Here is a 14,205-nt window from a genome sequence, read left to right as displayed (position 1 = left end):
GTGATGGTGAACTTATACTACAAATGAAACAAAAATTAAAAAGTAAAAAGAACGGAACTACTTGCTTTGAACGCAAGAAGAAAAATAAAAATTGGGATGAATCAAGCTCCTCCGAAGACGAGGAGAAAATCAACAAAGGCGAGGTGGCAAACTATGCCTTTACGCCTTTCGACGCAGAGATAATCAAAATGCCTTTAATTTACTTTAAAATTACATGATGCTTTTCATAAAGCATTTTTCTTTTTTATTTAATTTTCTTTAAAATTACATGTTTAATAATTTTATAATGAAAATACAAACAATTAGGAATCATGCTTATCATTCTAGTAATTTTAAAAATAATCATGAAAATTGTATGTTTATGATAAACAAAATGATTTTGATTAAAAATACCGTATGAAATCATGCTATATGTGGTTGAGAAGTAATAATGTGTATCATGTTGATTTCCATTGTTATTTCTCGATTTTGAGTATATGAAATCATGTTTAATTTGAAGTTATGATTAATGAGTATATATTTTTGAAATTATGTATGATGATTCTTGATATTTATGGATTATCGATTTTCATGATAATAACAGTGGCTTTAAAAATTGATGCATGTTTTGATTTGACATAAATGAAAAGGCATGCTAACATGAAATCGACCACTTAAAATGAAACACTTAAAAAGGGGGAAAATATATTATCAATGAAATCATGAATCTATTTATGTTATAAATTTTGTGAGCCATAAAAATGATTTTGATGATTTAAATTTGAAATGAGTTTTATCAAAATCATGATTTATCAAATTGAATGAATTGAAAATGAATGATGATTTTTCTCTTGAATGATCGTGACTTGTATTCCTTGTATTCATGATATGATTTTTATGTAATTCATTGTATTCATGAAATATTTATCTCATCACCCAATTATTTCTTTTCAATATTCCTCAAGTGATGATATGAATGCATGAGATATTCATGAATTTATTTTGATGTATGCAAATGAGAAGTTTCGATCATGCATGGTAGGATGCAATGTGACAAATTAATACCATGATGATTTGAAATATTTATGATTTGGAATGATGCATATGCTTTTTATTATGATAATGTATGATGTGTATCATGAATACTTTAAATGATAAATGTTTGGAATCATGATTAAAATGGAGTGATAAATATCTTGAAAATAAATGATTGTATCATGTTAGATGGTTTTATATATTGTGCATGTGATAAGCTATAAGTGATGATTGAAACAATGATTAAAATCATATGAATGATGATTTGGAATCATGCATATAATAATAAGTTGATATGTTTTGAAAATGTGCATGTTTTAATTTAAAAATATAATGATGCACAAATGAGATTGATACTAACCTTTGTCATAATTTAGAAATTAATGTAGAGGGTCTTCCCTTCTTTTTGCCAATGACAAGGGGAGAAAGAGTTGCTAATGTGCATATCTCAAAGAAAAATTTGCTAGCTTGCAACTTGCATATTTCAAGATGCAAGAGTTGCTTTCTTGAATATCTCTAATTTGCTAGCTAACATGATGTATAGCTTGCTATCTTGAACATCACAAGCTTGCCTATCTTGAGAAAGAGTTGCTAATGTGCTATCTTGAATTGATGTAAAGGGTCATCTCAAAGAAATAGCTAGCTTGCACAAGTCAAGAAGATGCAAAAACTTGATTGCTAGCTTGCCTATCTTAAGTAGCAAAGATTGCTAACTTGCTTATTTCAAGAAGCAAAAGTTGTCTTCTTGAACATCACTATCTTGCCTATCTTAACATGCTAAACATGCTAAACTTGCACTTTGCATTGAAAGCAAAATTGTGAGCTCAAACATTGTAAAAGAAGCAAAATTTGCTAGCTTGCAACTTGCATAATCCAGGAAACAAGAGTTGCTTTCTTGAACATCTTAAAATTGCTAGCTTGCGTGTCTTAAAATGTTAAAAATTTTGCTAGCTTGTAAATTGTAAACTTGCTATCATACTACCATGATGATGAGCATGCCTTATCTTTAGGATTACATTTGAAAAACTATGGCAAAAATATGTCCGAATGATTAAACGTGTTAAAATTATTTTTCGGACTTTTTTCATTGAATGATCAAATCACTTGATTGCAATAATGATTTTACTCAATTACTTGCCACGATTACATGTTGGAAATTATATGCTTGAATACAAAAATTTCCATGATAATAAGTATGTTTTGCCTTATCTTTCTTGATTTTAGAGTCGTTCGGTCAATCTTGACCTACATCCACTTCTGGCTTCCTCCACCGATGAGGTCACCGACGTCTACTAGAGGCCTACCTTCAATAGGCGAAGTCCAACAACCCTTTTACAGTTTCACTCCTTTTGACGGGCTTAGGAGACAACCCTTACATAATTTTCTCTACTCTCTTGAAAGATCAGAACTTGGAAGAAAAGAGAGAGAAGAACTTTTAACTCATACAACACTTTTGAGCTATAAAAATCACAGAGTAAGATCAGGATTTTGGTGGTTTTGGTTGCCCTTTCATTGCTGAAAGGGTGGGGTATTTATAGGCTCCAACCCAGTTTGAATTCCGAGCTCAAAACTATCAATTCCTGAAATTCCGGGGTCTGGCGGTTGCACTGCTTGATTGGGCGGTTGCACTGCCTGGCAGAGCTTGAAGACTGAGCCTTTGGGCGGTGCCACCTCCTATTAGGGGCAGTTGCACCTCCTGCCAGAGCTCGAAGACCGAGCTCAAGCGGTGCCACCGCTTGACTGGGGCAATTGCACCGCCCAGCTAGAGCTCGGAGACCGAGCTCAGGCGGTTGCACCACCCAGCCAGAGCTCGGAGACTGAGCCCTGGGCGGTGCCACCTCTGGCCAAGAAATCTGGGTCCGAATGGGCTGATCCATTCAGCCCAATTTGGGTCTTTCAAGGGCCCAATTGCCCCAACATTAAGCTAATGAGATCACCTCCAATTTGTAACTTAATCATCGTGCTAACTATGAATTTCTTAAGACATTTACTGTAACTTGCTCTGGTGCGTCAATCGCTTCTTTCGACGAGCTTCCGGTGAACTTCCGGCGAACATCCGACGAACCTCCGGTGATGCTCCAATGGACTTTCGGCAAACTCCTTGACTTGCGACGATCTACTTGGCGAGTTCCGACGAGCTTCTTTTGGCAAGCTCCTGGACTTCTCGGATTTGTTCCCACAGAACCTCCGACGACCGTTCGAACTTTCGTCGAACTCTCGAACTCCCAACGTAATCATAGTCTTGACTCCGGCGCAACTCCTACTGCATGTCTTACATCCATCATAGTTAATCCTGCACATGTATAACAAAACTTTGATCGAGACAATTATTCCTAAGCAATTAACCAAGTTGTCCGGCATGTCATTGGTTCCTCGACGCTTCGTCCGATTCTTCGGCGCATCGTCCTCTCTTGCGGCCTATTGCCCAATTGACCAGTTGACTCCGCAACTCCGATATCCTTGGTGCAATACCCGCTCTTCTTGGCTCGATGCCTGAGTCCACGACCCGAAGCCTTCTGTCGATACGTCGACCGATCCACCGGCTCGACGTCCAATCTTCTGACATGTTCCTCCGGCACAACATGATTTTTCTTGCTTTAATTGTCTCATCCTGATCAAAGCATCCTACATCAATCAAAACGCAGATTAAAACATATATCAAGTAGTTTCATCATCAAAATATGAGATTCAACAATCTCCCCCTTTTTTATGATGACAACCACTTGATGACGGAGTTAACCTTAACTCCCGGAGTTTAAACAAACTCCCCCTATCAATATGTCATATTGATAGAACCTTGAATTCAAACTGAATTCAAGTCATTACAATATTCATCATGAATACTTGCAACATGTCATCATGAACTTATGCATAAACTTATACATAACATCATACTTCTCCCCCTTTGTCATCAACAAAAAGGAGAAGTGTCACAATCAAGTATTTGTTATATAGGTTCAACTCATTGCATGAAAAACATAGTATCATCATGCAATTTTGCTATCATCATAGATATGCAAGGTAGTAAGATAGCAAGTTCCACAACATCAAGCTAGCAAATTTTATAATATTTTAGAACATGCAAGTTTGCAATTTAGAGATGTTCAAGAAAGCAACTCTTGCTTCTTGAAATATGCAAGTTTTACAAGCTAGCAAATTCAAAGATATGCAAGTTGGCATATTTGCTTTTCTTGAGATAGGCACGATAGCATATTTTTGCATTTTCTTGATGTTTCAAGCTAGCAATTCTCGGTGATGTTCAAGATAGCAATTTCTTCTCTTTTGAGAAGTGTAATTTTTGTTTTCTTCTTGAATTGTGCAAGATAGCTATCTCCCCCTTAGTCATTGTCAAAAAGAAGGGAAGACCCTTTCTAAAGAAGGGAATACCCTTTCTGTCAATTTCTAAATCATGACAAAGGTGAGTAATCATTCTTATTTCAAAATTCCATAATTGAGATAAACCTTGAATTCAAATTAGGGCAATTTTAATCATGATTCACATCATATGCAATACATCACATAAAAAGCATAAGTATTGCATGAATCATTTTAGCAACAAATCATAGCATTTCATCACATGGCAAGATATCAGCAAGCAAAATTACGATGCAAGTTCTTGATATCTTAACATGATTCAAACATGACATATGGCAATCATAGCATTAATTCATATATTTCTCATTCAAATATGACACTCATAGTATCAATTCATATATTTCTCCCCCTATGTCATTACCGAAAAGAAGGGAGAAATCAATGGCCAAAAAATTATAATCATTATACAGGCCATATTACAAAATCATGTCATGATATAAAGAAAATTCAAGAAGGACATGATTCATTCGACAAAACCTTTTAATAGAGCAAAAGAATTATACAACCAAAGATCATGATTAAAATATATCAATATCATAGATCAAGTCATGATTCGTGATTCATCATAAAGCAAGTTAATTTTCAGTCATCACATAAGGCATTTAAAGAATTATTGAAACATAGGAGAATGATTAATTTAAGCATGGAATGTTTTAATCAAATTCAAGTCATGAATATCAAAAGATATTATTTGTTATTCCAATTTTGCAAGATCAAGATTATGATTTAGATAAAACTCATTTAAATCAAATCGTTAACTTGAAACTCATAATGAAGTCATCAAAATCAATTTCGAGATTCACAAAATATCATGAAATTATTAATCTCGATCAGATGGGAAAAATATTTTTTAAGTGATTCTTTTTCATCTAAGCATGCCTTAGTCTTTATATGCCAAATCAAGGTAAGCATGAAAGTTCAAGATGTAAAGGCAAAATCTTATAAAACAACTCATTAAGCAAGATTTTAAACATTCATTTTCAAGCCATATAAAGAGTAAGTCAATTATCTCATGTCATGAATTCCAAGAAATCAATATCATGATTTTGATAAAACTCATTTCAAATTCAAATAATCAAAATCACTTTTATGGTTCACAAAATTCATAACATAGGTAGATTCATGATTTCATTGATAATATATTTTCCTCCCCCCTTTTTTTTTAAGTATTTTATTTTAAGTGATTGATTTCATGTTAGATGCCTTTTCATTTATAAAAACATGCATCAACGTTTAGGATTGAAAAATGAATTTCGTCATAAAACCATCAAGATCAATAGATTCTCAAAAATGAATTGTTATGATCAAGAGAATCCGAAAATAAAATTTAACACTTTCATGCATTCGGACAAGGTTTTGCTTTAGATTTTCAAGTTCAATCATGAAGATAAAACATGCTCATGATCATGAAAATTTTTGTATCCAAAATACATAATTTACAACATGTTATTAAGGCATGTAATAGTGTAAAGTTCTTATTATAGCAATTTAGTGAGTGAATTAAGGACGTCCGAAAAATGATTTTAATAAATTCATGCATTTGGACACATTTTTGCCATATGTTTTTCAAATACACTCATGAAAATAACATATGCTTATCATCATGTATAACTTAAAATTTCATGCATAAAATTATCAATCATAGTATCAAAAAATTTAATATTACATCATTATGCATTTCTTCAAGCATGATTTTATTTAATCAAAATCGAGAAATAACAATGGAAATCAACATGATACACATTATTACTTCTTAACCATGATTTCATATTTTCAATCAAAATCATTTTGTTTGTTTATCATAAAAATATAATATTATCATTTTTGAAATTATTAGCATGATCATAATTTTTGTATTTTTATTTTTAAACATGTAATTTTCAAGAAAATTAATTCTAAACTAAAAATGAAAATACATCATGAAAGCATCAAGTAATTTCAAAATAAATCAGGGGGATTTCGATTACCTTTTCATTGAAAGCAGTTAAGGCGTAGTTTGCCACCTCGCCTTTCTTGATTTTCTCCTCATCTTCGGAGGAGCTTGATTCATCCCACTTTGTGATCTTCTTCTTTGGCCTCTTTCTCCATTCAAGTTCATTGTTTATTTCAGATTTTTGTTTAAAAAACTTATTAAGATTTAGTGTTCGAAGTTCAAGTTCATCATTGTCCTCATCACTTGAGTCATCGCTCAAGTGGTTTTCAAATGTTCTATATCCAAAATCCTTCCTGTTCATTGGAAGATTGTTTTGTTCATCAAGTTTATCATGTACATTGTGCACCATTTCATATGTCATCAATGAACCGATAAGTTCTTCAAGTGGAAAAATATTTAAGTCTTTTATTTCTTGTATTGTCGTTATTTTAGGATCCCACCTTTTTGAAAGGGATCTTAAGATCTTGCTTACGAGAGAAAAATTCGAAAAAGATTTACGAAGAACTCTTAGATTATTGACGACATCCGTGAAACGAGTGTACATGTCGCCTATAGTCTCGCTTGGTTGCATTCGAAAAAGCTCAAAATAATGCAATAAAATGTTAACTTTCGAGTCTTTGACTCAACTAGTTTCCTCGTGCGTGATTTCAAGTGTTCGCCAAATATAAAAAGCCATTTCGCACATAGAAATCCGATTGAACTCATTTTTGTTCAAAACGCAAAATAAGGCATTCATAGCCTTTGCATTTAAAGAAAAATACTTCTTCTCCAAATCCGACCATTCGTTCATCGGTTTAGAGGGAAGTTGAAAACCATTTTCAACAATATTCTATAAATCCAAATTCATAGAAATCAAGAAAACTCTCATTCGAGTTTTCCAATAAGTGTAGTCCAATCCGTTAAACAATGGTGGACGAACAACCAAAATACCCTCTTGAAAGCCATGAAGATCTATTTCTCTCGGGTGTAAATCCGAAATGAGAAATATTGGGCTGTGATACCAATTGTTAGGATCAAGAGCACTAAGAGGGGGAGGTGAATTAGTGCAGCAGAAAACTTTCGATGATTAAAATTATGTTCATATGATAAGAGCGATTTCGGTAAAAAAATCGATTTGTAAATCACTTTAACTTATGATCAAGCAAGATGCAATTAAAGCGAATCTATAAGGGCAGTTTGCAGTTGATAGGGGTAAAAAATTGATTTGACATAACACCCCGGATTTGACGTGATGCACCCCCACGTCGGACACCCCGTGCGGCACACTGCTCCAGAACGAGCATTAACAACGACACGACGCGCACCCACACCCACCATACCCAAATAGCATCCTCGGCTGACCCCCCATGGCCGGCCAAGGCTTGCGAAGGCGCTGACTGACACCCCCCATACCCTGCGACAGCTCGGCCTTCCACGCAACGACCGCGACGACAGAAGCCATCAGAGGTACGACCCTGCCCCGGCAGGATGGCCCATCAGGTAACATGAAACCCACTTATAAATACCCCCTGGCTTCCAACAGGAGAGGGGGAAAAAAAACCACTCTCACTAACAAACTCCTCTCCGCTTCACTGACTCGATCGTCGGAGGGGTCGGGCCGAGCCACCGACCCGACCTGTGTGCAGGTACTCGACCGCCGCTGTATCCACTTGGCGTCGCAGAACTTTCCAGGCCGGATCCCCCGCGGCAGCCACCACAACATCCCAAGGGGAGCCACGTCTGATCCCAGCCATTTGGAGCCCTGAACCAGCCGCGTCGACCCCGAGGTCACGGCTGAAAAAGTTACTTACCGTAACAGATTGGCGCTAGAAGGAGGGCCCCATCCAAATGTCAAGCGATCAGCGAATCCACTTCGGCGGACCCTCGACTACTAGGCCCCCCACCTCGGGGGAACACCCCCTACGTGATGAAACCCACGACGAACGCCCCGCGGCGGTGTCAGAACGCTACTGGCAACTGTTCAATGACCCAGGCTTATCGCCTCCCGGCGATGCACCCGTCGGCTCGTCGCAAGTGTCACCCGAGGCCTTTCATAACCTCGCCCACCAGGTCCGAGCCCTAACAAGCATGGTGCAGACTATCGTCCCGATCATCTCCCAGCGAGCCCCTCCGCATGCGACCCGACCTTCGCAGCAACGGGAGCCCCTGTCCGGACTCACGTACCGCTTCTAGAGCTTCCTGTCTCGCCTCGAAACCCCACAACTCGGCCCGGGAGCCGGGAAGCGGAGGACACGGCGAGCCGCCCCGAGCCCGAGGCTCCGACCGCCGACTCGACGATTGCCTTGCGAGCTCAACTGCGCCTCGTCAGTCAAAAACTGGACGAGGTACAACAGGAAGTCCGTAAGTCAAAAGGAGAGCTCGGGGCGGACGGACACCAAGGATCCCCGTTCACCCTCGAGATACAAGAGCAGGCGATCCCGCCACACTTCCGCCTCCCCTCGCTGGACGCGTATGACGGCGCCGCTGACCCAGCGGACCACGTGGCCGCTTTCCGCGCCCAGATGGCGCTGTACGGGACTTCTGACGCTTTAATGTGCAGGGCATTCCCGACGACTCTGCGGGGGCCAGCCCGCGCATGGTACAGCGGCATGAAGCCCGGGACCATCGCCTCCTTCGATCAGCTCGCCAAGGATTTCGAGCTTAACTTCTTGGCCTATGCACGACTGAAGCCGTCCATGGCGCTCCTCCTCGGGCTCAACCAGAAGGAGGACGAGCCCCTCTTCCATTTTGTGAACCGCTTTATGACGCAGATCCGCGGATTATCGGATGCTCACCCCTCTCTCTTAATGCAGGCATTCATGACAGGCCTGTGGCCCACCAGGTTCTTCTGGTCGCCCATAGAGCGGCCCCCCGCCGCGGTCCCCGAAATGCTCCAGCGTGCCAGTCAATTCGTCGCCGCAGAGACTTGGATGGCTGGGAAGCGGGAGGATCACAAAAAGGTCAAGCCAGAGCCGTCCCGACAGATGCAACCCACCGCCTCCCGGCGGAGGACAGACAGACCCGAATCAAGGTCTCCTCTTCCCGCCTTGAATTCGTCCCGAACCGAAATATTCCTGCATGAGAAGGGGAAGGGGCTGCTCAAGGACCCTCACCCGATGAGGAACCCGCGGGAGCTCGCAGACCGTTCAAGGTATTGCCAATTTCACCGACAGCACGGGCACGACACTGAGTAGTGCTACGAGTTGAAGAGGCAAATCGAGGAGCTTATCCTCAAAGGACACCTCGGCCGGTATCTCCGGCCGAACAAGGAGCAGTCACCTCGACCGGAGGGCCCCGTCGAGCGGCACGTCGATGTGATAGCCGGGGGCCCTGCATCAGGGGGAGGCTCCATGTCGGGCAGAAAGGCGTATGCCCGAGCCGCTCCCGACGAAGCCTCGGGACACGAGCCCGAGCCCAAGATTACCTTCCCAACCGGAGCTTCCGAGCGCCCCGACCACGACGACGCCTTCGTGATATCGGCCAGGGTAGCCAACGCGCAAGTGAGGAGAATCATGGTCGACACAGGGAGCTCGGCCGATATACTTTACTTCGACGCCTTCCAGAAGCTAGGCTTGGCCAGGGAAAATTTGAGCCCGATGTGCTCGACACTCACCGGTTTCACGGGAGATTCAATATCACCCCTGGGAGCTGTTACTTTGCCCTTGACTCTGGGGACCCCATCGAGGTCGAAAACGGTGATGACCACATTCTTGGTGGTCGACCTTCCCACTGCCTACAATGCCATACTCGGCCAGCCGACCCTCAACAAGGTCAGAGCCGTCGTCTCAACCTACTACCAGACCATCAAGTTCACAACTCGTGCTGGAGTCGGGGAAGTCACGGGAAGCCCCCGAGAGTCTAGGCGGTGCTACCTTACCGCCGTCTCGTTGGGAAAGAGAGCCAGGACCGAGGCGCCCCTGGAAGACCCACGGGAAATAAAAAAACTGGCTCCTCATCCCGAGCCGAGGGGATCCACTGTTGACGTACCCTTGCGAGAAGCTCGGCCAGACCAGGTGATCAAGATCGGATCGGAGCTGCCCGAGCGGGAGCAGGAACGACTCGTCGGGCTCCTACAGGAAAATGCCGACATCTTTGCCTGGTCCCCATCAGACATGACGGGTGTCGACCCGGAGGTCGCGGAGCATTGTCTCAATATCCCACTCGACGCTCGTCGAGTGAAGCATAAGCCTCGGCGCCAGGCTCCTGACCGACAAAACGCCATACAAGAAGAGGTGGACCGGCTCCTAGCAGCAGGCTTCATAGAAGAAGCCAAATATCCTCGATGGTTGTCCAATATAGTCCTCGTGAAAAAACACAATGGAAGCTGGAGGATGTGCGTTGACTACACCAGCCTTAACAGTGCGTGCCCTAAAGACTGCTATCCCCTCCCGAAGATCGACCAGCTGGTCGACGCAACAGCTGGGCACGCACGCCTGTCTTTCATGGACGCCTATTCAAGGTACAACCAGATCAGGATGGCACCCGAAGACAGAGAACATATGGCTTTCCTCACCGATCAAGGGGTATACTTCTACAAGGTCATGCCGTTCGGGTTAAAAAATGCTGGGGCAACATACCAGAGAACGGTGAACAAGATGTTCACCCATCAGATCGGGAGGAACATGGAGGTCTACGTGGACGATATGATCGTGAAAAGCCAAGAAGCCGAAACGCACCTTGCCGACCTGGCCGAGGCATTCGCCACACTGCGCAAGTTCGGCATGCGACTCAACCCCACAAAGTGTGCTTTTGGCGTCACCTCCGGGAAATTCCTCGGGTTCATCGTACACGAGAGAGGAATTGACGCCAACCCAGAAAAGGTTCAAGCAATAATCAACATGCAGTCCCCCCAGACGATTAAAGACCTGCAGCAACTTAACGGAAGGCTTGTCGCCCTGTCTCGCTTCCTCGCCCGGTCGGGCGATCGCTGCCTCCCGTTCTTCAAGGCGCTCAAAAACCCAAGGAACTTCCAGTGGACATCGGAATGCGAGGAGGCCTTCAAACAAATGAAGCAGCACTTGGCCAGCCTCCCCCGCCTTGCCTCTGTCTCTCCTGGTGAGAAGCTGGGCCTCTATTTAGCGGCCTCCCCGCGGGCAATCAGCTCTGTCCTGATTAAGGAAAGCTCCGGCCAACAACTCCCGATCTACTATGTCAGCCACGTCCTGAGTGGACCTGAGGAGCGTTACCCGCCAATAGAAAAGCTTGCGCTCGCCCTGGTGCTCTCGGCTCGGAAGCTGCGTCCCTACTTCCAGGCACACCCGGTGGAGGTCATCACCGGCCAACCTCTTCGGCAGGTCTTAACAAAATTTGATGTTGCAGGCCGGCTCCTCAAATGGGCGGTGGAGCTCGGCGAACATGATATAAGATACGTGCCCAGGACCGCCATTAAAGCCCAGGCGGTAGCCGACTTCATCGCGGAGTTAACTCAGATGGAGGACGGAGACCCCAAGCAAACCCCCGAAGCTTGGACCCTACACGTGGACGGCTCGGCCAACTCAAGGGGTGCCGGCGCGGGACTGGTCCTCCTTGCCCCTGACGGACGCTCGTTCGAGCGTTCCCTCCGCTTCGGGTTTAAAGCCACCAACAACAAGACGGAGTACGAGGCGCTCCTAGCCGGACTAAGGCTGGCCCTCGAGATGTAGGTAGCTGCGATACACGTCCTCACCGACTCACAGCTCGTGGCCGAGCAGCTCAGTGGTGGATACGAAGCTCGGGACCCAACCATGGCGAGATACCTGGCACGAGTAAGGGACCTAACCGCCATGTTCCATTACTTTACGTTATCCAATGTTCCGAGGGACGAAAACGAATGAGCCGACGCGCTAGCTAAGCTAGCGTCGAAGCCGACCTCCGAGGCACGGCCAGAGGTTGAGGAGCTCCCTGCTCGCACCATTGAAATGGCGACTACGGCCTCAGGCGGCACGCCGACCACGTGGGTGCAGGAGCTGCTGCGCTTCAAGCGGGATGGAACCCTTCCCCTCGACGAAACCGCGGCTCGGCGCCTACGTCGCACGCACGCATGGTACACCGAGGAGAGTGGCCGACTTTACAAATGGTCCTTCACCTAGCCCCTCCTGCGATGCTTGGAGCCTGACGAGGCCCAGACGGTCCTAGCCGAAACCCACGAGGGGGTCTGCGGCGAACACGTCGGCGGGCGAACCTTGGCGCACAAGATACTCCGCCAAGACTACTATTGGCCGAACATGTGCCGGGACGCGAAAGCTTACGTGCGGCGGTGCAGGTCGTGCCAGCAACATGCCCGCGCGCCCCGACAGCCAACGGTCCCGCTCAGCCCCATCGACTGCGCATGGCCATTCGCGCAGTGGGGTTTGGACCTCCTCGGACTCTTCCCACCGGCTTCTGGACAGCGGAAGTACATAATCGTAGGAGTGGACTACTTCACAAAGTGGGTCGAGGCCGAGCCGCTGGCAACGATCACGGAACATCAAGTAGAGAAGTTCGTGTGGAAAAACCTGGTAACTCAGTTCGGGTTGCCCAAGGCCATTGTCACGGACAACGGACCTCAGTTCGCCGGCAGAAGGTTCCGGGAATTCTGTGCCGGTCATGGCATTCAACTGAGGTTCAGTTCGGTAGCCCACCCTCAGACGAACGGGCTGGCAGAGGTAACCAACCGATCCATCTTGGACGGACTCAAAAGAAGAGTGTCCGCAACCCGATCGGCCTAGACAGACGAACTCTCCAGCGTATTATGGTCGCTGCGCACCACTCCTAAGGCCGCGATCGGAGAGTCCCCGTACAGCTTGACGTTCGGGACCGAAGCCGTCTTGCCACCCAAGATGGCTGTCGCCACCCTTCGGACGAGGGGCTATGACCAAGAAGTCTCGAATGAAGGACTTCGTGCCGGTCTTGACATCCTCGAGGAACGATGCGCTGACGCGCACCTGAAAGCCCTTTCTTACCAGAGAGCCGTCGCGAGGGTCTACAACAAAAAGGTAAGACCCTGACCAATCAAGTTAGGCGATCTAGTCCTACGAAGGGTCGAGGTCAGCGACCCGACCCGAGCGAGGGGGAAGCTGGCCCCCAAGTGGGAGGGACCTTATCGGGTCACCGAAGTGGTCCGACCAGGTACTTACTGGCTCACGACAATGAATGGTTCTCCCTTGCCGAGAACCTGGAATATCTGGAACTTTAAGAAGTTTTTTGTCTGAAGTAATGAAACCTTTTTTGAAGAGGTGCTTCACCCAAAAGGGGAGAAGTCAGTCGTCGAGAGAAGAAAAAGTTTTCTTTTGTATTGAAAGCAAGCCCACTTACAAAACCCGACTTACAAAAAACCTGACCAAACAAACCAAATACAAAACCCCTTTATTTTTGGGGGACCTCTAGGCGATCGTCGAAGGGGACTTCCTCGGGAATGTCCACCCCCCGGTCCTCGGGGTGAGGGGTAAATGGATCCTCCTCCACCTCGAGACCCGGGTGACGAGCACGGAAACGGGACGTGGCGATACGGTATCCATATTCAAAGGATACCCGCCCCGTCCGCGTCAGCCCGAGCTCGAACCCCTCCGACCTCTTGTAGGCCTCGAGGAGCTCCTTGTCTCTCGCGGGTCGAAGACGGGCCTCCTCCACCAGCACCTCCGAGGCCGTCTTCGCCTCAGCCTTCGCCACGTCCAGTTTTTTACTGAGAGCGCCCGCCTCCGTCTTCAATAGGCGGAGTTCGGTCCGATCCACCCTTATTAATTTCTGGAGCCCCTCGTTCGCCTCCTTCGAGGCCTGGAGCTCCGACCGGAGGCGCGCCGCCTCCGCCTCCAGATCCGCCGCACGCTTTTCCGTTGCCGCCACGGCCTCTGGGCCGGCCCCGGCTTGAACCTCCACGATCCGGCGGTGGAGCTCGGCGTTGCGATGGACGAGGCCCCCAATGACTCGCCCAGCGTCGCGCACCCTGT

The 14,205-nt window shown here is 45.5% G+C and overlaps 1 protein-coding gene across 1 annotated transcript; it reads left to right on the top strand.

Moving 5' to 3' along the window:
* Positions 1–8,228: 8,228 nt before the first annotated feature.
* LOC135644158 (uncharacterized) lies at positions 8,229–9,495 on the top strand. The gene is made up of 2 exons (XM_065161619.1): positions 8,229–8,337; positions 8,423–9,495. Exons 1-2 carry the CDS (start codon positions 8,229–8,231, stop codon positions 9,493–9,495), a joined length of 1,182 nt encoding a protein of 393 aa, XP_065017691.1.
* The last annotated feature ends 4,710 nt before the right edge of the window (positions 9,496–14,205 follow it).

Source organism: Musa acuminata, chromosome BXJ3-8 (genome assembly GCF_036884655.1).
Source record: "Musa acuminata AAA Group cultivar baxijiao chromosome BXJ3-8, Cavendish_Baxijiao_AAA, whole genome shotgun sequence".
In the NCBI taxonomy this organism is placed as follows: domain Eukaryota; kingdom Viridiplantae; phylum Streptophyta; class Magnoliopsida; order Zingiberales; family Musaceae; genus Musa; species Musa acuminata.
Note: the sequence above shows the minus strand (reverse complement) of the source record. Positions and strands in the feature narration are given on the sequence as shown.